This window comes from Sminthopsis crassicaudata, chromosome 3 (assembly GCF_048593235.1).
Source record: "Sminthopsis crassicaudata isolate SCR6 chromosome 3, ASM4859323v1, whole genome shotgun sequence".
In the NCBI taxonomy this organism is placed as follows: Eukaryota; Metazoa; Chordata; class Mammalia; order Dasyuromorphia; family Dasyuridae; genus Sminthopsis; species Sminthopsis crassicaudata.
Window position 1 is genome coordinate 217,498,391 of NC_133619.1, and position 27,722 is coordinate 217,526,112.

Genomic DNA, 27,722 nt, shown 5'->3' on the forward strand with positions numbered 1-27,722 from the left:
CAACGTCTTACGTCACTCCCTGAGTGACCCGGAGGACGTGCAGCCTCCTCATGGATACGGGAGGCGGGACTTCCTAGCACGCTTGGTAACTAAACCTTTCAGGAGATTAGCGGCAAGTCTGTCGGAAAGAAGCCATCTGAACTTCTGGGGTAACGCGTCTGCCGCCCCCTTTTTTTTTCCTAACCTTCCCCTGCGCCCCTTCTCAGCATCGTTAGCGCCCGAGTCTCCCGGGCTCCACTCGCCGCTCCTAGGGGTTCGGGAGGAAAGCTGGGGGAGGGGGGAGGGAGGAGGGAAGAGGGAGGATCCAACATAAAACCACAAGGCCCCTGAGAGATGATTTCGCTCAGCATATTACAGATGGGGAAACTGAGGCTCAGAGAGAAGTGACTTGGCTAAGGTCACCTCAGGCGGCAAAGTCAGGGCCGGGACCCAAACAAAAGCGTACTTACGTGAACGAAGTCTTTATTAAGTGCGGAAACGTGGGTGAAGTTCCCAGCTGAGTGCTGATGAAACTATAATAGCAGCGGCATTTACGTGGCTTTTATTAGTTTTATTATAAAATTTTTATTGTTTTTGAGTCGTTTTCCAGTCGTGTTCAATTCCATGATTCAACTGGAGTTTTCTCGGTTTGCCACGTTTCCTTCTCCAGGTCATTTTACAGATGAGGAAACTGAAGCAAATAGAGTTAAATGACTTTGTCACACAGCTAACAAGTGTCTGAGGCTGAATATATATATTTTTTTAATAATAGTTTTTTATTTTTCTAAATACATACAAAGATAATTTTCAACATGCATTCACCTTTGCAAAACCTTGTGTTTCAGATTGTTCTGCCTCTCTTCTCCCCTCCCCCCCAACAAGCAGTCTAAGATAAGTTAAACATATTTCCATATTCATTATGCTGTGCAAGAATAATCGGAACAAAAGGAAAAAAGGGGAAAAAGAGGGAAAAAAGCAAACAACCAGCAACAAAAAGGTGAAAATGCTATGCTGTGATTGACCCTGCAAAGCTTTCTCTCACCTAAATCCAGTTCACCTGCTTGTCATGGCAGCACTTCCCTGATGTCATGGTCCTCTTTGCCACCTAGTTAACAACTTATTACATAAGTTTTTTATATAAAAAATTGAAGAGAAATGTGTTACTTTGTAGAGGTTCATTATCAATAATGTGAAAACTTTTCAGTTCAGACAGCATTACTCTGTTTGATTTCTTGGCATTTCTCCCTCCCCCCCTTCCCAAAATGCTGTCTGGATTATTCATAATTAAAATCAATCTTAATTAAGCCCTATGAAAATACAGGGTGCTTGAAGTATGGCAAAAATTCATGCTTTTGTTTGCTTGTTAGCTTATTCCTAATGTACCATTCTTTTAGTATGTTGGTACCTGTTTATAATTTAAATTTAATTCTTAGCCATTTCTGCTTATAACCTTTTGGAGGCTGAAAGGTTTAACAGTGCTAGGCTTGTAATGAGGAAGACCCAAGTTCCAAACCAGCCTCATATTCTCACTAATGATATGACCCTGAGCAAGTTGCACCTAAATTTCCTCAGATATAAACCGTGGTTGATAACAGCACATTCCTCAGGATTGTTGTAAGGATCAAACGAGATATAAAGTTCTTAGTACAATTGCTGGAATATTGTAGGTGCTGTATAAATGCCTTTGCTCCTTGATGGTGCAGTGGATAAAGTTCTGGGCCTGGAGTCAGGAAGACTCATTTTTCTGAGTTTAAACTGGCCTTAGTCATTTGACAACTGTGTGTAGGCAAGTCACTTAATCCTGTTTGCCTCAGTTTACTCATATGTCTAATGAACTGGAAAAAGAAATGGCAAACCATTCTAGTATGCCCCAAAAACTCCCCAAAAGGAGTCATGAATCGAGAATGATACAACTGAACAACAATCTATCTATATCAATATTTATTTTTTCCAATATCTTTACCAAAAAAACTTCAAATAGGGTCATGAATTGGACAAAACTGAAACAACTAAACAACAAAGTATGTTTATTTCCTTCCCTTAAACTCAAAAAATTTTTTTCATGTCTTAAAAAAATAGTCAAAATTTAGAATTGGAAGAGACTTTTATATTTATCTGTCCTACTTCATTCCTTCTATATAGAACAGAAATATAGATTAAAGTGGTTAAATGACTTGCATGGAGCCTCACAGATAGTAATTATCTGACCTGAAAATTTAATCCAGATATCTTGAATTCATATCCCCTGATCTTTCTGCTATTCTACCTCCATGCTACATACCACTGCTTTTACTCTTCAGGAATTTGTGAGTGTGTGGGTGTGTGTGTGTGGGTGTGTATGTGAGTAAATTTTCTTTACGTTGGCTAGGCTAAAATACCTGGCTTACAACTTGCTTTTAAAGGTGACTTCCCCTTATTTTTTATATCCTAAAATATTTTGTAGAAATACGGACTGTTTTCAATTATGGTTTCAATTACGACTTTTGAATCGTATCTCTAGAGCTGAAAGGTCTCCAGGGTCCAACTTCCTCATTTTTACAGCTTGGGAAATTGAGACCCACAGAGAATTTTAGCTTTTCTAAGATTACATAGTTAAAAGTACCAGAGGTAGGATTATATAAAACACTACCTTCCAGTGAAAATCACTTTGCAGTAGGGCTAAACAAAAGCAAGTTCCTTCTAAGGTTAAAAAAGGTTGCTTATGCTTAGATTGAAAGATAAACATGAAGATTGAAATCAGATACAACGATGTATCAATAATGTATTGATCCATTTAGTCTATATTATGTTATAGGTGAAAAAGCTGTGTCAAAATATTTTACATTTTGTTTCAAAGACATGAAAGAGACTTGTTTTCTGGTTCTGTTAAGGTTTGTGAGGAGCATAGGAAAACTGATATTTAAGCTAAAATAAGAGGCTATTGTCAGAACAGTAGAGGTGCTTTAGATGACAGCAACAACATTCTATTTTCTACAGTGAGGCATCTGGGTACCAATGAAGCAAAGCCCCAATAGTTAAGTCATTGACTTTAAGCTTAAGTGGCAAATATCTGCCACTAAACACAAAATTTTTAATTTCTATTTTTTGAAAGTAAGTAGTGTTTCTTGTTCATTTTACTTTAGTAAATAAATGCCTGCTGTGTACTCATTTTTGTGCAAAGCCTTGAGCCCCTTAAAGAACTTTCAATCCTATTAGAGAGGTGAGACATAATTACACAAATATGGCACAAATAGTGCCATATAATTAGATAACAGACAGTAAGTAGAATTGAAATTATGAGGACTCAAACTGGCATGGTCAGGAAACATTGCAGATCTAGAGTCAATTTTTCTAAACCTTAGTTTAGAAATTTAGAAATTAGAAATAATTATATCACAAGATTGTTAGGAAGATAAAATAGTATACTACATCATTCAGTCTTCAAGCATTTATTAAGCATTTACTAGATCCTGTGCCAGGTCTTAGACATACAAAGAAATGAAACAATATCCTCAAAAAATTTATGTTATGTGATAGAAGGACAACATATATGGGTAAGGGGTAGAGAAAAATATTAGCAGCTGAAGGTATCAGAAAAGTCTCTTTTTGCTGAGCTTTGAGGAAAACTAGAGTTTCTCACAGGCAGAGGTTAAGGGAGAGCGCATTTCAAACATGGAAGCCAATCTGCAAAGGAATGGAAGTGAGAGGTGGAATGTCATATTAGGAACAAGAAGAAGGCCTGTTTGGCTGGACTAGTGTGCATATAGAGAAGAAATTCAAATTTAGAAAGGCAAGTTTAAGCCAGATTTGAAATACCAAAACTTGGAATTTGTGTTTGACCCTAAAGGAGTTAGGAAGCCATTAGAATTTATTAATAAGGAAATAAGCCCTGTCATCTAACTAGTACTTTAGGAAAATCACTTTGGTATTTGTGTGGAGGATGGAACCAGGAGAAGGAAGAGGCTCTTAAAGTAGGTAAAGCAATAGCTGTTGAAGTAATAGAGGTGATATCTTAGAAGGGGACAACCTGGAGTTGGAAATTATGTGATGACAGTGAGATGGAATTGGCCCTGACGTTTTCATTTATTTTATTTATTTATAATAATTTTTTATTTTTTCAAATATATGCAAATACAGTTTTTAACTTTCACCTTCCACCCTATTCTTGCCAGGAATGATTAAAGTCCTCTCTTTCATGGAATATCAATTTTTTCTTCTGATGGTTCATACTCAGTTTTGCTGGGTAGATAATTAATTGTTGGTTTTAATCCTAGCTCCTTTGCACTCCAGAATGTCATATTCCAAGCTCTCTGATCCTTTAATATCAAAGCTGCTAAATCTTGTGTTATTCTGCCTGAGACTCCACAAGATTTAAATTATTTTCTTTTTTGGCTGCTTGTAGTATTTTCTTCTTGACCTGGGAGCTCTGGAATTTGGCAATAATGTTTTCGGGAGTTTTCATTTTGGGATCTCTTTAAGATTCTTTCAATTTCCATTTTACCCTCCTCTGGTTCTAGAATATCAGGGCAATTTTCCTTGATAATTTATTGAAAGTTAATGTCTGGGCCCTTTTTTTGATCATTGCTGTCAGGCAGTCCAGTAATTCTAAAATTATCTCTCCTGGATGGATTTTTCCAAGTCAGTTATTTTTTCAATAAGACATTTCCCATTTTCTTCTATTTTTTTTTTATTCATTTGATTTTGTTTCATTGTTTCTTCACTTTCTATCATGTTATTAGCTTCTACTTGCCCAGTTTTGATTTTTAAGAAGTTACTTTCTTCAAAGAGCTTTTGTACCTCCTTTTCCATTTGGCCAATTCTGCTTTTTAAGGAGTTCTCTTCTTTGGATATTTATGCTTCTTAAGGTATTATTTTCATCAGTATTTTTTTTTTTTAATCCCAAACCTAACAGAATTATCTAAGTGGCCTTCCTCAGAAATTAAACAGCCCAAAGAATTGGACTTTTTGGTATAACTTGATCACACAGTAGTTTGTTAGAAAAATATATGGGGTGAACTTAGTGAATTTCAAGTTAAATATGAGTCAGCAATGTAATATTGCAACAGTGAAGGAATATAGAAATTATATAAAAACCATGCCTTAAACAGAATTAAGAGAAGTAGTCAGTCAGTTAAAAATCATTTATTAAGCATATACTCAGTGCTTGGCACTGTTCTGAACACTGGAGATTTAAAGAACAGGAAAAATAGCCCTTGTCTTGCTTAATAGCTCAAAGAGTAAATTTTTCAAATGAGAATGACAGCACATGCATAACTGGTACATTCAAAAGATAAACAGGTAACCTGGAAGGGGAAGGTACTAACAACTAGAGAAAGCAGGAAAGGATTTCTCTATAAGTGGGATTTGAGCTGAGTCTTGAAGGACTTCACTAAGAGGTGAGAGAGAAAGCGTTCTGTATTTGAGAGAGAGCCCACATTGCTCAAGAATAAAAAACAGATCCAAATATGTGGTAAGCCAATAAGAATAGTGTGCTCTAATATATTAGCTACTGAAGTTTGTTTATTTTTTTAAATTTCAGAATCAGTTTATAGAATAGCCAGTTAGTGCTATGCAGAAGTATGTCAAAGGGTATATTTTTATGCAAATAATGTTCAAATTTCTGATGAGAAAAGAAAATGTAAAACAGCTGCAGTCTATATTAGCATGTGAGAGAAAGATGCCTTTTGTGTTTATATTATCTGCCAGCCCATATCCTATGTTTACATGAATGTAAATCTACAGTAGAAATTTGTGTGAGTTTATATACTTATAGTGTTACAGTTTAGCAAATAGGATAAATTACTTATTCTAGAATTTCTAGTTAGACTTGAAATTATTTTATGAAGAGAAGATCTAGATTTTTGTCTTCCATTTTTTCTTTATTGAGTGTATATTTTTATACATTTAAAAATACATTTCTTAAAGTGATAATAGATTAACTAAAGAATAAGCTTAAAAAAAAAAAAAAAAGAAGCCTTCATGGGAAAATTTTCTTTTAAGACTTGGAGACTCTTTTATTTGCCAGTAGACCACAGCAGTGTTTAGTGAATGACCTCAACCCTGTTTTTTTCTTCCTTCCCTTGGTGGTGTGGGGAAAAACAATGAATTCAGTCTCTATACTAGTTTGGTTTCAGCTGTGGGGTGACTATTATGCTATTGTGCTGACTTGTGGTGGCTTCATGATTTGCATTTCTGTTGACTGTAGCCCTTCCTGACATTGCCAATCTCTTTTCATTTAGCTCCACTGTCCCATAAGGTAAAAAGTTGCTGTTCAATTGACTGAGCTATTAAAAAGCAGCTGACAGACCTGGGAAAAAATATTTCAAAGAAACATTGTACAAATAAATAATATAGAACTGCAAATTTACATCCCCTTCCTTATAAACTTCCTTTTGTTAAAGGGTATAAGTGTCTGGAATTGTGGCTTTAATATCAAAAATTATTTTTAATAATTTCAGGAATCCCAGTAGTTCTTTTTTTTTGGGTTCTTATGCTAGGAAAAAACTCCACATTTTCGTGAGTTCTAATGAAAAGAATGTTAAGTGAATCAGAGGAACACGTTTCCAATCAATCTAAAGTTAGTAGAATGAGTATATTCTCTCACCATCTTTGAGAAATCGATTCTGATGAGATCAGAAAAGTTCAAAATTGTTGTTGCCTTTCATAATTATGAATTATCTTTTTGATTGCTATATATAAGTTGTTTTTAATATTTTTTTTAAAAATTAAGTGAACATATTTCTGAGTATAAAATATATACAAAACCTAAATTCTACTCATTAATAAGTTCTTAGTTTTATCTTTTTCTTAAGATTTCCTATAGGTAGAAAAAAATATCTCAGAATTTCCTAGAAGACTTCAAGTAAATGAATAAAAGTTCTAGTATTTTTTGATTCTCCTTGATAATATGCTACATCCATCATATCAGCTAAATGGGAAGGGTACTGGGCTGGGGATCATAAGACTTAGATTTTGTTACCAGCTGGCAATGTAACCTTGACTAAATGCTATATATACATACATATACACACATATATAGGAGGAGCAGAAAATAAAGCACTTCTTTGTCATTGCAAAACACACTGATTTTGTCCCACCAAAATATTTTGAAGGATGTTTGAACTAAGAAAATAAAATGTCAGTTTTCTTAGTGATAATAAGGAGAAAATAGAATAATTTTGCAAAAAAATTTCTCCTGAAACTTGTATATTTGACCAATATTCTTGAAAAAATATAGAATTCAGAATAATACAAAGTTCTCAAATTCAGAATTTGTCCAAAAAAAATAACTACATCTACTATAAATGTTAAAAAAAAATAAGTTTATAAAATAATTTGATATATTTTCCAATTTAAAAAAATACTTGCCCAGCAAATAATAAAAAAAAGAAAGCAAATAGCCTGGGGGTTTTTGTGTGTGTGTGTGTTTTTTAAGAAGCAATTATTAACTTATATGAGAGAACCAGAGGTATTCCTAAGTATGGATAGATAAGGACTATAGTTTCTATGAAAGGAGAGCAGTATTGGCATACACATGCTGTGTTCTAGGAACTATGCTAAATGTTTTACAAATGCCTCATTTGGCTCTTATAATCATCATTCAAGGTAGAAACTGTTTTTATCCTGATTTTACAGTGAAGAAACTGCAGCAGGCACACAGAGAGGCTAATTGTCTTGTCCAGCCTCTTGTAGCTAATGGGTGTCCGAGACCATATTTGAACTTGGGACCTCCTACCTCCAAGCCCAATACTCCATTCACTGAGCCATATAGTTATCTCTTATAGATATGATACATTGGGCATATTCTGTGTGAATAAAAACAGTTAACAGGCTTATCTTATAATAATGAACTGAGACAAATACTTAAACCTGAAAGTCTAATTATATTTTGACCACAAGTGAGTGAATCCCAGGTTTATCAAAAGTGTATTGCTTTTTAGAGCATCTTGTTGATATGAAATGGGATTTATTTATTGTAGCTATCATAAAGATAAAAAAAATTCAATCTTGATTAGTGATTGAAAAAGCATTTCAAGTAGCATGAAAGTATCATGAAAGTTTTGAAAACCTTTGTTTCTAAAAACGAATTCACCCATCACAACATTATGGTTATTTTCTGTTCCAAACATGAAAGTGGTGATTTACAACCAATAATATTAGCTAACATTTATATAGCTCTTTAAACTTTTCAACATACTTTACAAATATTTCATTTTATCCTCAAAATAACCCTGAGAGGCAGATACTGTCATTTTACAGATATGAAAACTGAGGTACACAGAGGTTAGGTGTTTTGCCCCAAATGATACAAATACTAAGTGTCTATGACTGTATTTGAAATAAGGTCTTCCTGACTGCAGCCTCAGCTCTCAGCTGTCTAGATAATGTGATATTATTAATTAGGATTATCTGTATATTTAATATTGTTTCTGAGACAAACTAAGGAAAATTATTTGCTTAGATTATTTTATGAAAATAAGAGGAGTGATAGTTTTGTGTGTGTGCAAAAATAGATGTGTTATATACAATTTGAAAATTGCTGACAATTTCTAATTCTGTTAACCTATTTGGAAAAGAAATGCAGATTCTTTAAGCCAATAGAGAGACTCTAAGGAAGTGAGAGAATTGAAGATTAATAATCTTTTTTCAGGGATTCTTATTCTTTTGTGTCTCATGCATCCCTTTGGCAGCCTGCTAAAGTCCATAAACCTCTTCTCAAAATAATATTTTTAAATACATAAAATATATTAAGATTATAAGGGAAATCAAAATTTTAAAAGATAGTTATTAGAAGATTTTTTTAAAACAACTTGAAGAAAGTCCAATTCTTTTTGTACAGCAAAACGACTGTTTAGACATGTATATATATATTGTATTTAATTTATACTTTAACATATTTAACATGTATTGGTCAACCTGCCATCTGGGGTGGGGGAAGATGGGGAAAAATTAGAACAAAAAGTTTAGCAATTGTCAATGCTGTAAAATTACCCATGCATATATCTGGTAAATAACAACTATAATTAATAAAAAAAAATTTTAAATTTAAAAAAGATAAAAAAAATTAAAAAAAAAACTTGAAGAATCCCAAATTAAGAACTCCTAGTCTATGTCAGTCAAAAGATTCTCAGTGGAGATGCTAAGATGTGTAGCAGAATAAAGGCTGTGGTAATGTTTGCACTTAAAGAGACTGCTCATATTCCTGATATGAAAGTTACTCTCTGGCTCTAAGTTAAAGAGTTTGGGTTGGTTTAGAAAGATGTGTTGTATTCAAGCTTGTGATAAGAACCAAAACAAGTAAGATAATTTAAGTATTTAGAATTTTTTTACATCTTGTTTTGTGTATTTGCAAATAGGATGACCAACATATATTTATGCTTAGTTAATTTTAATAAGACTTTAATGCATATAGAAAAACTAATTGAATTCAAAAATATGTTGTAATCTTCTATTCTCAACTATGACAGTAGAAAAGAACCATAGCTGTTTGAACCCTGACCATAATCAAAGCAATACTGTCCATGTGTTATCATTTTATTTAAATAATAAGCATTGGAACTAGCGGAAAATAGTTTCTAGAATGTTTCTTGTGCAACTCCAAACTTAGTAAATAATTATAAATGTTACATATATGCAATAATCTCAGCATTTATTATGTGGATATTTTGTATTCTAGTTTCTGGTGGCTGTTTGAACTGGCATTCCTCAGTAATGGTAAGGATTTTTTTTTTTTTTAATTTTAGTACAAGTACAATTAGTAGCATTTTAAGTATTATGTATTAAGTGTTATTTGTTCAACTGCAAAACAAATAAGAACTAGAACAAAAAAATAGCATTAAAATAATAATAATAATAATGCCACATGGCAAAATTTTGTTCTACTTGATAATTAAGGAAACAGTTGCTGTCTAAGTGTTTGGAAATTGAAAGGGGCTAAGATTCGAAACTTTGATAATTGAGAAACTTGCTTCTCAGAAATTTCTACTGAGAGTCCCAAAGTAGTCAGGCCTCTCCTACTCTCTAGGTTTGAGTGACTTAAATAGTTTGGGTCTTTGTACTTTTCTCCATATTTTCTTTAAAAAATTATTACCCTACCTTTATGTTTTCTGATATTTTATAATCTTGAACTAGATGTTTTATGTATGTTTGCTTCTTCCACCTCCTCTGCAGTTTTTAAGCATTGTGACCAATGATCATGCCTTGTACTTTCATACTTATATATAGCACCTATCACAGTACTTAATGCTTGCATTTGGGCAGATACTTGTCATGTAGTGCTTAAAAGATGTTTCTCTATTCTGTACCTGTGTGTTTTAGGATTCATCGCAGGGAGACTCTGAGCCATGGTATTCTCAGCGAGCATATGCGAGATACTGGCAACATTATAACCAAGCTATGCAGTGGATGCGTCGACACCAGAATGCCTACAGGAAGGCCATGCTGTCCTTCTATAATTCCCCATGGTATTTGCCTGCTCTCATTCCAAACAGTCGTTATGCAGACTGGGGTGGGGAGGACCAGTCAGCCAAGGAGGATTATTTCCCTTCCCATGGTTGGCACAACAGATCTCAGTATCCACAGTGGTCACAGCAGCCTCCTGATAATACCCACAGTCGCCAAAGGACCACAAAAGACGACCAAGTTTCCTCCACAGAAGAAGAATCAGATTCAGATGGGGAAATAGAATGTGATTTGAGTAACATGGAGATCACAGAGGAGCTCCGCCAGTATTTTGCTGAGACAGAAAGACACAGAGAAGAGTTAAGTAAGTTTTGTCTGCTTCCTTTCATTCTTTTCTCATATATGGTTTGTTTCTCATTATGTTGTCCTTCCTCCTTCACCCCAATCCTATTTTACCATAGACTTCCTTGAGTTTCATGACTGGAAGTGACCTTCAAAATGAAATGTGTGACTGATTTGCTTGAGGCATTGTTGTACAATAAAAAGATCACTGGACTTGGAATTAGGAGCTAGATTCCAATCCTGGTACTGCCACAGATTACTTAAGTTACTTCCTATTTCTGTGTTTCTTTCATCACTTGTAAAGCAAGAGAATCAAACTATTTAAGGTCTTTAAGGTCGCATCTAGCTCTAAAACTATGGTTTTCTAATGATCATAGGATTTCTTAAGACAGAAAGCCCTTATCCTTTTTGCAGTTTCTGTATGCTACATTCTTTTTTGATTCAGGGTTATTATAGAGTGAGTACAAAGTGGAAATACACCTGGAGTCATCAAAGGGCTATGCTAGCATAACTCAAAACACATAGGCCCACAGGCAAATATTGAAACATTTACTATTCCAGATGCAATCATTTTCAACTGTATTTTTGTCCTATGACTCAGACATCCTTGAAGACTTGGAAAAATTGTCCTGACACATTAAAAACTTCAAGAAGCCATTTTCATTTCTAAATAATAGTGTATATTGAAACACCTGCTGTCTTTAAATGATCCAATAAATTATGACCCATTTCATGGTGGTCTCCATTAAACAATTTGAATTTTACAAATCACATTTTCTTGTTTAACTTTTTTATTAATATGTTTAGTTTTTATATTATGTCCATTTCCCAGTACATCCTCCCCCATTCCTCCTTCCCCATTCCATTGACTTAGCTTTTAGAACAAAGAAAAAGAAAAAACAGTGCAACAAAACTAATAGCCAACATATCAGTCAAGTCCAACATTATATGTAGTATTTCATGCCCATGATTACCCATCCCTACAAAGGGAGGGAAGGAGGCATATTCTAATATCACATCTTTGTGGCTAAGCTTAGTTGTTATAATTTTATAGAATTTATGTTTTGTTTCTTTTATTGTTCCTTTTTCCCCATTTCCATTAACTTGTATTTGCTTAGTATATGTTATATGTACCTATTATTATAATAATGCATATATTAGTATAATGCATGTCATTTCCCTTATTAGAATATAAATAAGCTTTTTATAAGGCCTGTGTCACCTGTCTTTGTATCCTCAATGTTTAGCACAGTACTTAGCTCATAGTAAAGGCTTAATAAATGTTTATTTGAAATATTCTTTAATATTACATTTTATTTTTTCTCATTCTATTTAATTCATTTTGCATCAGTTCATATAAATCTTTCCATACTTTTCTTTACATTACATTCAGTATTTGTTAGAACATAGTAATATTTCATTCATTTCACAGCTTGTTTATTCATTTCCCCAGAGTATTTTTGTTTATGGTTCTTTGCTACTTTAAGAAACACTTCTCTAAACATTTTGGTGGTAATTGTCTTCATCTTTGAAAGTCAATTTCAATTTTATTAAAACTGGAATTTGTCTTTATTGTTTAATGTAAGCTCCTTAGGGTAAGGATCATTTTTTATTCATAGCTAGCATTTTACATAGTGCCTTGTACCTATTAAATGCTTTAAAATGATTTGTTCAGTTGAAATGAATTGGATTTGGCATTTGAAGTCTTTACTGTACACAGAATCATTAATACATCAAATGTCATAAATCTTGAGCCAAGTCTTTGCTGTATTTTGTTTAATGAGATCAAGACTGTGAAAATACTTGTGATTTTCTGAAGCCATCCACATTGATATGGGGAAATGGAAATTTTCCCTTGAAAAACAAATAAGTAATAAAAATATCAAGAAGCAATTCCCCCCACTCCTCCCCAGTCAGGTTTTTTTGTTTTTTGTTTTTTGTTTTTAGAAATAGCTCTCCAATTTCTGCTTGCTGGCAATATTTGTATTTGGTGTCATTTTTAATCTGTAAAAGTAACATTAAGGTTTTCCTTCTAATCTTTTATCTTTGTGTTTGTCTGACAAGTTTTCTGAGTTTTGTTTGTTTTAATTACTCATTACTCAGATGACTTTCTCAGTCATTTAGAAACTGTTACAGTATTTTATGTAATCTATGCAAAACTGTATCCTTAAGTAATATTAAGCAATTCTGGGGAGATGAGGCAGGGCCTGTGTTCTAGAGAGGAACTTTCCAAGGGAAATTCTAAACAGCATCTTACCCCTGGAAATCATACTAAAATACTAAATCATTTATGGAATGGCATTTTCATTTTTTAAACATACATTTATTAGTTCATTGTAAGAAGGGATTTATTGTTACTCTTTAGTGAATTAACCAGATATACAGATTTTTGAGAATTAGTTGGTTGAGAATTCTAGCAGGAGGAATTTGTAGAAATAAATTGTTCCAAACCTGACAAGAACTTTAAGAAAAACAATTTGTTCTTATATGTAGATATCACAGATGATATCAAGAGAAATAAAATTTTGATTTTAGTTTGTATATTTTATTCAAAGCTCTAAATGCTTTGTCAAGCAGTAAATATTTCATTTTACAAGAATTAGGTGGAAATTATCCAGAGGAAAGAAAGAAGCATTTATTTTTACAAAGCATATGGTCCTTTTAATTTAGCTTTTCTAATTTATGCTTAAAATATTAATTTAGTAAACACTACTAAATTCAATATATTGCATTCCTTTGATTCTAGAATTGGCTTTTACAAAGAACTGTTTATGTCAGTGTTTGTGAAAATACAATGTTCTTCAACCTGATCTTTTAGATCCTTTCAGGAAAAAAAAAAAAGGCATCAAGTGAGAACCCATCTAGATGTTACTAAAAGACTACTTCCAGCAGAAACATTATGTATGATATCCTATTCTGTACAGAACAGGAATTGAGATTTTTTTCTTTGAAAATCAAAGAGAATTCTTCTCAAATACCTTAACTTTTTTGCCTTAGCAAGAATAAAAGAAATTCAGAAAACAAATTCTGCAATTTATATTTTACAAAATTGCATGTCTTCAGAGAAGGACAGTTATCGGAATAGAGATTTTCTTATACGTAATATAACAAAAAACTATTCCATTTTTAGCAGCATTAGACCAAAATTTGTATATATACCTATGTGGTTTAGTTTCATGAAAACAAAGGCTGACTTTGATGGTGGTTGAGATTCTTTTGTTTTCTATGCTTCCTTGGCATCATTGTGGCAAGTGCCTCTCAGCCTCTTAAATAATAGTTTCTTGTTTCTGTAGTCTTAAAAACATTAAAATATGATTTTGTCACAGTTCTCTACTTTTATTTCATTTTTGGCTTTCAGATCTTAGCAAATTATAATGTTTATTAATTTGAAATTTTGATTAATATATAATCATTTTCTATTAGGGTTTATGGTTTAGGTAAGAGGTTGAAAAAAAAAAAAACAACTTCTTAAGTATTTGATAAATAAGTTTATATTTTACTTGCCTAATGAGATTTATTTAGGAAATTTTGGGTGCCAGAGTAAATTTACAAAAAGTTGAGAAGAGAAAATTGAGACTATTCAGAGAAGTTTGCATTTTTTAAAATATGTATTCCATAAATATATGTTTTACATACTTTATAGGATCATCAATTTTTGAGGTAAAAGGGAACCTTAGAGGCAAAATCTTATCCAACTCCCTGATTTTACAGATGAGGAAAGTGACATCCAGAAAAGTTCCTTGATTTCTCTTAGGTCCCGTAAATAGTCATTGGCAAGTGTGAGATTTAAGCCTATGTCCTAACTCCAAAGCCAGTGAGTTTTCTTTCCACTATCCTTAGTTCTATCTTAGTTTATCTTCACATGAAATTCTTTCAAATTGGACTTGATGATCTTATTTATGATTCCTAGGAATCTAGATACTAACTTCCTAGCATATTCTTTTAATTGTAGTAGTGTATAATTCAATGATTTTTATAGTAGGAGATTAAAAATGGGCCCTTTATGTATGCTACCAGTAGAAACAAAGCCTGCTTTTGATTGTGTGTCTTTGTCAGACATAATCAGTAATTCTTACTTTTTGAGGTCTAGTTGGCTATGATGTTTCAAGGTTTTACTGTGTCGAAAATTCATATGGGTAAGAGAAGAAATGTATGTTAATTTCTTATTCTTAAAATACAGACTGCAAATTATAGCAGATTCTCCAAGAAAGGTACCCTAAGGGAAAGAACCAGACTGTAGAATTTTGTCTCTATCAAAAAATAGGTATAAGGAAAAAAAAATTATCATTGGCTGTTTAATTATAGAACTTTCTCCTGTAGGCCAGTTTGCCATCCTTTCATCAAGCCTCAGTCAATAAGTATTTAATGGCCCAACCTTCAAATGGCTTACTGTCTAATTGAAGAATCATGGAATAAACACACATAAATTTAAATATCACTGCAAGAGATGACCTATGATTAACTACAAAACAAATGATATTGATAATAGACAATGAATGGTTTTTGTCAACATGGACTAAATGGAGAAATCAGGACTTAAGTTTACCTGTTGAAGGATGAATAAGGTTTTTGAGGTGGAGGCTAAAGAAAGTTCAAGCTTCTCTTTATTTTTCTGCTGCTTAGAAAAACCCAAAATATTAATTACCACAAAAACCTACAAAATGAATTTTTATATTATAATTGGTTTGAAAAATATGTTCCATACATACAATAACAGATACCCCTTCATATCTTTATCTTTTTGAATAGAAGTATGCCTGTTATTTAAAATTCTTGTTTTCTTAATTAATCTTCTGTCAGGCTATTGGGAAATATGGCAGAGGAATTCATCTTCTAAAGTCTTGTTTAGAATCCTGTTCTACAACTTTAAGAGTTAAAGTGAATTTTAAGCTAAACTACTAACAAGACCCATGAGCATAGTAAATCTTGTACAGTTACTTAACAAACTAATCTTTCATGCTTTTTTTTTTTTTTTCAGTCCCAGATTTCAGTGGTGGTGAATGAACCTATACATATGATAACCCAAGCAGGTACTATATTTTATAGATAGAGAGCATAAGTAGGTTATTTTAAGTGTAATATATTGGTAACCTGCTGCATTAGGAATCAAATAAGTCATCAGTAGAAAGGGAGCTGGCTTATATCAGTAAATGTTCAAATTCCTAAAGTAAGTATGCATATAGGATCGGACATAAAAAATATTATGATTTGCTATAGCCAATCTCAAAAAACATGATTCAGGATATGAATCAAGTTTATATTTTCCTATAGATGTGCTAAAGATACATCAATTCTGACAAAATGGCAAAAGTTGTAATATGAAACACATGCTAATATTAGAAAAAGAGAAGACAATGGATTCTTCATTAAAGCTAATGTCCTTGTAGTTCTATCTAATCCCCCCACCATTTCCCTTTAACTATTCTGCCTTTTGGCTAGCTGCTTATAGTATATGGGTAGAATTGTCTATATGCCTTTGCCTTTTTTAGGTTTAGTTTCCTGAGAATACTGTAATTATTTTACCAGTCATTTATGTTATACAGAAATTAGCAGTTTTCCAAATATGATTCACCCTATTCTTTAGAAGTCAGAGAAAGTGGATTCAAATCCTATTCTCTGACTTCCCCACCCTACCCCCAGGCTGGTGTTAAGTGACTTGCCCAGGGTCACACAGCTAGGAAGTGTTAAGTGTCTGAGACCAGATTTGAACTGGGATCCTCCTGAATTCAGGGCTGTTGCTCTATCTACTGCGCCACCTAGCTGCCCCCACCCTATTCTTTTATTTATTTTTTGCACTCCTCCCCATCACCTTATTCATCTTTAGTGTCTGACCAAGATATATTGGTTAAGTTAACATCTAGGTGTGCTTTGTAATCTAGGCACAATCCACTTACGAGAACAAAGTAGGTGAAAAATATATATTGGCTTGACTATGACATTCAGTAAATCAGTATTACCTAGTTATAAAGCTTGATTCTAAAAAGGTTTTTCTAGTATGTATATGAGGGAAGATCTTAAAATCTTTTGCCAAATTAAGATCCTGTTTGCTTTGTAGAAACTAGCCCTGTAGCTATATTTAAGGTATTTAAGACTAATAATTAACTGGCATTTGTGTAATCCCTTAAAATTCACAAAGAATTTGACATAAATTATCTCATTTGGTCATACTAAACTTATGAGCAAGGTGATATAGGTATTATTATTCCCACTTTAACAGATGAGGAAATTGAAGCTCAGAGAGGAAGTTATAGGATTTGCCCAGAGTCACCACAACTCATGTCAAGGATGGGATTTGATCCGTGGTCTGGAATTTGATCAGGAATAATCCAAACTTCAAATCCATTGTGTCATGCTGTCTAATCTTAATAATAATCACAATTTCAAATCCAAGAAACTGCCAAATTCTAAGACCTTATAAGTAACAATTGTTTTGTACATTTTTTTGTTCTATAACTAGGCTAAGACTCTTATCCTTGTTTTTCATAAAGTGAAACTGTGCCAGTGTTTGAGAATACTTGCTTTCAAAGGAAGTCATTAACTGGTAAATAGGAAATTGTACAATTGTGTACGCTTTAACTTTTAAAAAATAATGTCCTTGCTTTGTAAACTTTGCTTACTGAGACCATCCCATAAGCAAGTAAATTAAACAAGTGTTAGTGTGGGGTGTCAAAAGTAGCCACGAGTAATAGATCTAATCTGAGGACTAGTATGGAATTTATGTGAGTCTATTTCTGACTCTGGATTGGCATTATTATATTTAGCACATCTTCAGATATAGTCTTAATTCTGCCTTTGAATGTCAAAATTAATGTGCAAATGAAACCTAACCTTGTGATTTCCTGCAGCCAAACTAGAAGAGGGAAAATCAAGATATGAATCAAGTCCAAATTTAGGTATTGGAGGAGGAAACATAAGTCTCTGTCTTACCTCTTTCTAAAAACAACCCTTGTATATTGTAATGAAGTTAATATTGATTCAAGGATTTATTGCATTGGAATTATCAAACAAGCAATAATCATTTATTTAGTACTTCTATTTCAGGAGCCAAAGTGGTTAGGTACGTTAGTAGGAAAAAAAGCAGGGGGATCTTTAGATTTAGAAGGGGCTGTCAGCAAGTCATAATCAGCAAGTATTGATTAAGTACCTAATTAAATGAAGGCTGAAATGTCAAGATAACCAATTAGATATATAGAGTAAATAAAAATGAGGAAGTAACTGAAATTACTAGCTTGATTGATTGGGAAAGTGCTAAGATTCTTGATAGTAATACAGTGAATTGCAATAATTCATTAGTTGTATATTCCTCAATTGTGTAGAACAAATATTTTTTAAAAAGTTTTCAAAAAAAAAAAAAAGTTCTTGGTAAGATCCACTATAACATTGGGCATATTGGTGTTGTGGAAGTACTACCTCTCCAGGAGGCCCATAGCTTTCTTATGGCTTCTGTCCTTATTAATTTTTGGAAGAGAAAGAATATGGGTATATATATTCAAAGTTGCCATGGCATAACCCAACCACCCACTTTAATACCAATTATTCCATTTCTCCTCTACCTTCTGTAAAACAAACTTCTCTTTGTTGATGTTTATAGTTATCAATATGACTTCCCCTGTCTGAACAAGAATATGGTAAAAATGAAGCTTGACTCCCTACAGACCACGCAGAGTGGAGTAGAGGTTCTCTGTGAGGGTCTTCAGATTTGGTATTCCAGACCCAGAGTATTATCTGTCAAGGGTACATCTTCCTTTTTTTAATGTTTTAATGTTTTAAGCAGATGTAATAATTTAGAGAAAGGTGTTAATAAAATCACCTTTTCTGGGCTGTTCCCATCAATAAGATTTCCAGTTCTGAAAGTTTACGGGACAGCAGGTAAATAGCTAGAAATGTCTATTATCTGGCCTACAGAAATCCTGCTCCCTTTCAGGCAAATAGGTATCTTAGTTTCCTGGGCACATATTTAAATACCTGGAATTTACTTGGCAGCCCCAAATGTGTAGCAGAAAGCTTTGAAGTAACAAGATGTTTGTTTACTTTTTCTCTGTCAAGGTAATATTGAGCCAGCATTTAAGTTACTACATTTTATAGAAAGTTACTTAATATATACATATATATCTTCCATGAATAAGGTATGAGTTTTATTTCACTTACTGTGCTTGACAGCCTTTTGGCTCTTTTATACATTACTTTTTCATATAAAAAGAAACTACAGGAGTTTTAAGGCAAAAGTGGCTAAATATTTAAGTTATTTTTCTGGGTTTACAGATGTTTTGGTTCACATAAAGTATAATTCTATACTTTATGTAATATTTTTAAGTTTTTAGAAGTGTTACATGATCCCAAATTCCAGATTGATGATTAGAAAGTAATTAAAATGTCTGGGGTGGGGAAAGTGTCTAGGTGGTGCAGTGGATCAAAGTATTGGGTCTGAAGTCAAGAAGACCTGAGTTCAGATCCAGCCACACTCACATACTAGATGTGTGACTTTGGATAAGTCACTTACCCATTATTTGCTTCAGTTTCTCATCTGCAAAATGAGAATAATAATAGCATCTATCTCACAGGTTCTTGTGAGGATCAATCAAGGCAATATCTAGAAAGTACACTGACTTACCCCAGTACCTGACTTAGAGTAGATGCTATCTAAAATGCTTATTAAGTGTGGATGTTCTCTACTTCTCAAGTGGATCTGGAATCTCCTCAGCTTGGAAGTTCCCTGTAATGATATAGGCTATCTGGGCTGCCTGTCTTTTGGAGCTTTTATCCATGCCTTCCCATAACCTTTCCCTATGGGTCTGCCCAAGGTACTAGAGATGTTTATTATATTTTCCTGGTCCCCAAAGCACAAGTTGATCCTGGTTATGCATTTGTTATTCCTTATCCTCACCATCTTCTCATCCTGTGTAGTTCCATGATGGCATCTTTTACTTTAGTTATTAGAACTCCTCATTAATTTTACATATACACATATATGAATATAGATATAAATAATACACACACACACACACACACACACATACACCCTTTTCATTGGCCTCTCAGTGCTATACATTCTTTAAAGACTTGTAGGTCGTGTTCTACTGCCATGTGGCAATAGTGAAGGAATGTTAGTGTTTTAAAATGTTCTTTTGCTTTCATAGAAAGCTTGGGTGCTTAATGCAGCTTTGTGGTTTCCCAAAAGCAATTCAGCTAGTTCTCTTCTTATATAACTCTGGGCCTAACTCACCATCCATTTCCACAAATGTGCGTACTATTGGAAATCTGGACAATAGGCATTTTTCATTCACTTGGTCTTTCCTTTGTGGGAGGGTTAACTCAAACTCCTTTGAGTGATTAGAGATCTCTTCCAGGAGAGTCTGCTTTTTAGGGCCTTGATAAATTCATAAACAGAAGCATCTAGAAGAGCTCATCATCTACAAGGCTCCCTTTTTAGTGGCCTTTCCATCTTCTCTATAAGTGTCTTGGACAATGATGTTAGAGTCCAAGTATGGTAGCTCTCCTGCCTTCAACAGGGAAAATTTTAAATAATTTTTTCAAATTATTCCCATTTTTCTTTTTTGTTGTTTTATTTTGTGTATATGTGTCCTTAACGACTTCACTTAGTTGGACCTCCTGCAGTGCTTTCTTTAAACTGATTTTACCCTTCACTGCTTTTTTCTACTTTATTAGAAAATACTACTTATAATTGTCCATCATAACTCCTACAAACAAATTTATATTCTAATCCAGTGTTGACTTTGACAGCCACCTTCCCTTTGGCCTGAAAGTCAAATGTTTTCTAACTAGAGCACTTATTGGTTATTTGGTTTCTCTTTAGCAATTTGGTTGCTAAATTTCTAAATTTTGGTTAAATTTCTTTTAAAATGTATTTTAATTGGAGTTATCATTTCTGTTGTCCATTTCTGACTTTTAATTATAAATTTCATGTTTAAAAAGTTCAAGATTGAATTAGTTCAACTTATATACTACATCATTTTCTCATTATGTTTGACTAAGTTTGATCTTAACTTTGACAAAATGATGATCTAATATACAAGAAACAGCTGATTCAGGGATAACACTTGTATCAATAACGAGTCTTTTATATGTTTGAAATGTAACCTATTCCAAATATTGTGATGTTGTTTGTGTTTGTCAAGGTTGATGTCTTTTGATTTTTTTCTTCAGGAAAGCATTCATGACACTGGAAAGCATCTCTGTAATCTGTAAGCCTTTGGCTCCTCCCTTATAATCCTTCTTCTTAATATTATGTTTGTTATATATCTCTCCGCATCCCCATATTTTCCTACCTTGCATTAAAAATACCAAGTATCAGGGAATGGTGATTTAGTATGGAAATCTTTGTCAAATTCATTGTTTAATTTCTCTAACTTCTTCCTGAAGAATTAATGTTAGTCATATATTTTAACATGTATAATATATATTGAATTGCTTGCCATCTAGGGGAGGGGCTGGGAAGAAGGAGGGGAATATTTGGAACACAAGACTATGCAAGGCTCATTGTTGAAAAATTATCTGTTCATATATTTTGAAAATAAAAATCTTTAATAAAAAGAATTAATGTTAGTGCATAAGCTTTGATAATTTTCATGATGATTTTGTTTCATCAATTTATCATTAATCCTGTAGGATATATATACAGTGACCAAATATCCCACTAAATAATGGTTTTTCTCATTGGGCATACTGTAAAAATCACTTTATAGATGTCTTTTTCTTTCCTTTTCAAGGAATACTGCTTAGCATTATATGTGGCTGTACATGTCCTGTTTGTTTGTGTTTTTTTTTAATAGCAAGAACATCAAGATTGATATGATTTATCTTTTTTTAAGACTTGATTGATTTTTTAAGATTGATTTAAGATTGATTATTGGACATAGATTTCACATTAATCTAGAACTATTCAAACCCAAGTTTATAAAAGATGATCTAAAATCTGTGATTCTTAGCATACTGCCCCATTACCATTACTCAGCCATTGTCACCACAGAAACAGAAGGGGACTTCTGAAAGTTATTTTGTATTTGTCCATAGTTTTATGGCAAGCTACCAATGGTAAGTTTCTCCATAGTTAGCTAGCCTAGTCCTTGGAAAACGGATTTAGACTGTTACTGTAACCATCAAAGTCATTCTAACATTGTAGATGCTACCAGAGCTTAATTTCTGTTGGCATAGTCTTGAAGAAGCCACCCAGTGTCACCTACACATCACAATGGGACCTCCAAATCATTCTCTGTAGAGTGCACAGAACCACAATGTGATTGACCTATGGTTTGTGTTTTATGTCATCAGAGATTCCAAAGTGACAATTGCCAGTCTTTTACTTTAAAATGAAATTATTTCGGTTTCTTTACTTCTTTGTTTTATCTTCATTTTACATGTGGCTCATTAACAATGTTCCCTTTGCACAAAACTGAAGGAATTTTTGAATTCTAATTGGCAGTTTTCCCATTTTTACCAATAGAATTCCTTATATAATCTATGTAACTTAGTCACTTACTATTACCCTATCCTGCTTTATTGTGTTATTTTTGTTCCTGTGAGTAGTAAAATAAATGTCATACATTTATTAAACTTTACTTTAATCCTACATGAGTTGAGGGGAAAGTAGTTCTAAAACAGTAAATTATTTAACTTTTTATTGGAAAATAGTGAGAAACAAGATTTATCCTTGTTGAAGTCCCTATAATAATTCCATATATGTTGTAAGAACTCAGCAAATGCTTTAATGATCCCTTTTAAATTATGGTACAAATTTAGAATTAAAAGTATATGATTACTTGGACTGGAATATTTCCAATAGTAGACCTGTTTCAGTGAAAATTGAGATCTCAAAATTAATGCATAGCCCCATTTACTAGAACATAGAAGTCAACAGTCTTAAATTTCATTCCCAGAATTGCCTTTAGTTAGATTAAAAAACAAAACAAAACAAAACCCTTTGACAATTTTCAGCTTACTTAACCTTTCTTTGCCTGGTCTGAGTTATACCTGGAGGCCTTCATATGGATCTATGTCTTATAACTGCAGTTATTCCCTTGATGTGATGTGACCAATCAGCAACTGTCTAATAGACACCTCTTATGTGCCAGGCATTGGAGATAGAAGTATAAAAAAAATGAAACAAACCCTGCTCACAACAAGCCTACCTTCTAATAAGGGCAGACAAGTACATATAAAATATATACAGCTTAAAGATAAAAGTGAACAAATACCAATCAATACAAATTAATTAATTACAAAGTAATTTGAGAGAGAATTAAGGGAGAAGATCAAAAAGGCTTCCTACAGAAGAAGGTACTTGTACAGATAAATGTGACTTAAGGAAGAGGGAGTTTCTGAGGCAGAAATAAAGAATCCCATTGTTCCCAGGCTTATAGAATGGAAATGTCATATGTGAAGAATAGAGAGACCTATGTGATTGAAATTTAGGGTTTTGGAAGGGAAATAATATCCAGTAAAGTTAGAAAGACAGGTTGGTTACAGGGCAGGGACTGGGGCTGAGGCTGGATATAGAAGTCCTATGAATCATCAGCATAAAGACTGTACTGAAATCCATGACAGAGAGTAGGGCAAAATAATAATAGAATTCATCTGGAGATACAAAAGATCTAGAATAACAAGAGAAATAATGAAAAGAGGCAGAGATGAAAGGGTGGCACTTATAAACTCAAACTATATGACTTCCACTGCTGATTTAAATATAGAGAAGTAGATCAGCAGAACAGACTAGAAAAGAGAAAATCAGAAACTCAAGAACCCAATATTCAGTAAATCAGAAAACATTATTCAGGAAAAGAACCACAAATTTGATTTTTTTTTAAACTGCTGGAAAAACTGGAAGACAATAGGAAGAATGTGGGCTTATACCAGCACTTTATGCCATGTTCCACAATAAATTCTGAATAGATACCTAAGCTTAATATTAAAGATCATTACATAAACAGAAAAAATGATTTTTCTATTTTAAATAGAGAAGGCTAGGATATACAACTTTAAATAAGGGAGAAACAATAACAAAAGTTTCTGCAAAACCAAAATTAATGCACTTAAAATACAAAGTGAAGCGATTGTGAAGGGTGAACATCTTTATAGCAGTTTTCTCTGATATGGTATCCAAAATATATAAATAATCAGCATATATGTATCTCTTTGTGTATATACTTTCAGTAATCAAATCATTCTTCAAGTAATCAAAGATTATGAACAGACTTCCCAAAAAGAAAGATTTGCAAACTATTCTTTGGAGAATAGTTTTCCAAATCATTGGTTATAAGAGAAATGCAAATCAAAGGGTTTACTTAACAGCTTACAAATTGGCAAAAATGACAAAAGATGGGAATTAAAGGACATATGGGGAAAATGCTTTGTTGGTAGAGCTATGAAATAACACAAAAATCATACTCTTTGACCCAGAGATTCCACTTCTAGGCTTACATTCCTGAGAGGCTATTGATAAGGAGAAAATCCTTACATACACTAGAATATTTATAAACAGCACTTTCTGAGATAACAAAGAATTCCAAAGTAAAATCCTACTGATTGAGGAGTGGCTTAACAAATTATGGTATTTGTAAAATAATTTTACTGATCTGTAAGAAATAGTGAGTATGATGAATAGAGGCAAAGCCTAGGAAAATGTAAATATTTCAAAGTAAGCAAAAACAATATACACAATGACTACATTATTGTAAATAAAAAAAGAATAACCATAAAACAATCAGACATCAATATTTCAAAATTATGGAAAACAATCATGTTTTCAAAGAAAGTATAGCAGAACATATCCCCCCCCTTATTACCCTTTGCAATGATGGGAGGTCCATGATGTATTAATTGCACATTTTCAGACTTGTAGTATATTTATTTATTTGTTCTGCTGATCTTTTTTCCTTTAAAAGATATTATTTGTTATATGGGATAGTTCTTGAGGAGGGGGGAGGCATACCAGGGAAAATCTTTGAGATAGAAAACGAGTTATCAGCAGTTTATTTTAAAAAACCACAAAGGACCTAATGTCACTTTGGACAAAGTCATTTCAGTTGAGTGATTAGATTGGGAGCTAGATTGCAAAGAGTTGGAAGAGTTGGTGAGAGAAGTGGAAGGGGCTGTGAATTTCAACTGCTTTGTCAAGGATTTTGGCTGAGAAAAGTTTTGGATTCTTTTTGTTTGTTTGTTTAAATCATGTTGAAAGGCTGTAGGAAAGAAGCCATTGACAGTGAGAGGCTGGAAATAAAAAAAGGGATGACTGAGGATGAAATCTGTTAAAGAAGCCAGGTAGAAAGGGATCAAGGTCACAGGTTATGGCAAGGAGTGTTGACCTTAGCAAGAAGGGCCATCTTTTCGGCACACCTGAGGGAAAGATTCTAATCCTAGAATTCAGACATTAAGAGTATGTCTTCTCCAAGCCCATTTGGGTGGATGGCTCCTTCTATAATCTCCTTTTAAGGAGTGTTCCTAAGTACCATGACTCATTTCTCTTAGAACTCCACCATGACCCTATGCTGTCTCTCCTCCTCCCTTTTTCATCTTCCTTTCACATGCTGTCTTCCTCTTTAGAATGTTGTCTTTCCTTTTTAGGAAGCTCTTTGAGGGCAGGGACTGCCTTTCTTTGTGCTTGCATTTATATTTCTGGAGCTTAGCACAGTGTCCAGAACATAGTAAGCATTTAACAAATGCTTATTGACTCACTTTGAATGGGAAATGATAAGGAGTTTTGATGTGAAGAAGAAAAAGGGGGAGCTCACATAGAACAGCCTTTTCAATCAAGAAAGACAGATTCTCAGCAGAGAAAGAGGGGGAAATATGAATGGTTTGAGGAAGGAGGAGAAGGTTTGGAATCACTTATGTGATGATGAGGGAGTTAGAAAATCAATTAGTGAGACCACAACATGAATTTTTCATGTATCCCATCAATATGGTTGGTTTTGAGATTTTCCTTCAGCTACATTTAGCAGCTCATAGGTCGCTAGTAGCAGCTCAGACCTCTAGGTGGGTGGGCACAGTGGATGGAGTTCTGAGTTTAGAGTCACAAAGGCTTAAGTTTAAATCCAGCCCCAGACATTTATTAGCTATGTGACCTTGGACAATTTAGTTAATCTCTGCCAGCCTCCTAAATTGTTAAATGGGGATAATAATAACATCTCCCTCCCAGGATTGTTGTATCAAATAAGGTAATATTTATAAAGTACTAGCTATTATAATAATAATTATTATGAATAAGGGAAGAGGAGGCAGATGGTAGAAATATCATGCATGATTTTTTTGTTCATCAATATAGCTTTTTTTCTCTATGCTGTCTTATTACATTTTCTGCACTTAAACATCACCAAATGTGAATTTTTCAATAAAAAATGAACAGAGAAGGGACTATACCTAAAACTGGAAATTTAAACAACAGATTTCTTTGAAAGCTTTTCGTTAAGCTTATGCAAGATACAAAACCAACTAGACTGCTAAAACTAATACTTGTTGGAGTGATGGCAGGGAAGTTGAGTAAGTTTTTATTTTTCTCGGGTATTTTCAAGGCTCACTTCAGAATGATTTGATTTTTACTCCATGCTATTTTCCCATGAGTTTTTCACTCTTAACATTATTTTACAGCACCTTGATAAGTGTGTAATGAGCTTCATAAATGAGTAGATAATGAGTCACATCATGCATCAGAATCTAATGAGCACATCATCTCAGCTTGCCCAGATGGGCATTAGAAACACATTTATCTTGATTTAAAAACCAAGATATGGAACATTAGTGGCACTGAAGCATGACTAGTTAGTTGTCAACCAAATCATTCACTGTGCCCCATGTATTTGTTTACTTAGAAAGACAACAACAACTGGAGGCGGAACACCAGGATGTTTATGTAGAAGCTGACCATGACCTGCACCCAACCACTGGTCGCTCAGTGCAGCCGCCCTCGGAGAGACCAGGAGAGAGGCGAATGGTAGAAATGAAGAAACTGTATGGGGAAAGTGCTGCCAAGATTCAGGCCATGGAGACAGCCATGCAGCTCACTTTTGACAAGAACTGTGATAAGAAACAGCCTAAGTACTGGCCTGTTATTCCTCTGAAACTGTGAACCACAGGAAGCCCCTGGTTGGTAACAAACACTCAGTTGAACCTTCTGGTAGCCAGCTTAATGAACATTTTGTTCTGTGAACAGAAACTCCAAGGGTTATTGATCCTCTTCCCTCCCTCTTTTTATTTTGGTACATCTCTCCCAAGTTTTTATCTTTTCTAGCTTTCAAGAAACAAAATTTGCCTCCTAAAAATTTGATCTGTTTTGGTACAAATACAAATACAAAAAAAAAAAAAAAATTAGCATGTCTCTTTATGTAGAAAGTGATAACTATTGTTATATTTCCTTTAATTTTTAAAAATTCCATTGTTCCAAACGAAAGTAATCTTCTTTTGTGGACTTTAAACATTTTTTGTTTGCAAGATATGAAGATTATAAATTTCAAAGTAATATGCTATGATTTTAAACACATTTAATTATATTTACATATCTAATTTTGGTTTTTGTATATCTCAGAAGTTTTTGTTTCAGTTTGATAACATTGACAAAAAAAGAACCTTTCAAAATTAAAAAATAGTTATAGGAACACAGTTTCTCATCTTTAATTATAGAATATTTGTTATAAAATGAGGCACACTACTTTTAGATTTTATTCTCCCAATTTTCACAAATTTCACATTAAACATTGATGTCTTATTTGCATTGCAATGGTAGTAGTGTTTGTCTTTAATTTGGTATTTTATAAAATCTCTGTGCTTAATGTCAACAATGTATAATGTCATTGATGCTGGATCAAGCAGTTTTTACTCATTCTGATGTACTTGAGATAAAAGCCTTTACTAAGGTAATTTTTATATTGTAAATTTGGGATGATTTTGTATTGAACATCCAAAGTGTTCACAAGAGCCATATATTTGCAACCCATGTGGACAGATAGGAGATGTTGCTCATTAGATTTGGACTACCTTGATAAAATAAAAACCTTACTTCATATAGAAAGCAA

General features: G+C 33.3%; 1 protein-coding gene across 1 annotated transcript; it reads left to right on the forward strand.

Moving 5' to 3' along the window:
* On the forward strand, positions 1–27,722 carry GEMIN8 (gem nuclear organelle associated protein 8). Its single transcript, XM_074299965.1, has 4 exons — positions 1–149; positions 9,635–9,672; positions 10,276–10,723; positions 26,523–27,722. Exons 2-4 carry the CDS (start codon positions 9,670–9,672, stop codon positions 26,777–26,779), a joined length of 708 nt encoding a protein of 235 aa, XP_074156066.1. The 5' UTR covers positions 1–149; positions 9,635–9,669; the 3' UTR covers positions 26,780–27,722.

Excerpts from the sequence above, each read along its gene's own strand:
- GEMIN8 (XM_074299965.1), top strand. Across the intron at positions 10,724-26,522 it reads AAGACACAGAGAAGAGTTAA|AAAGACAACAACAACTGGAG; the intron begins GTAAGTTTTGTC and ends TTGTTTACTTAG.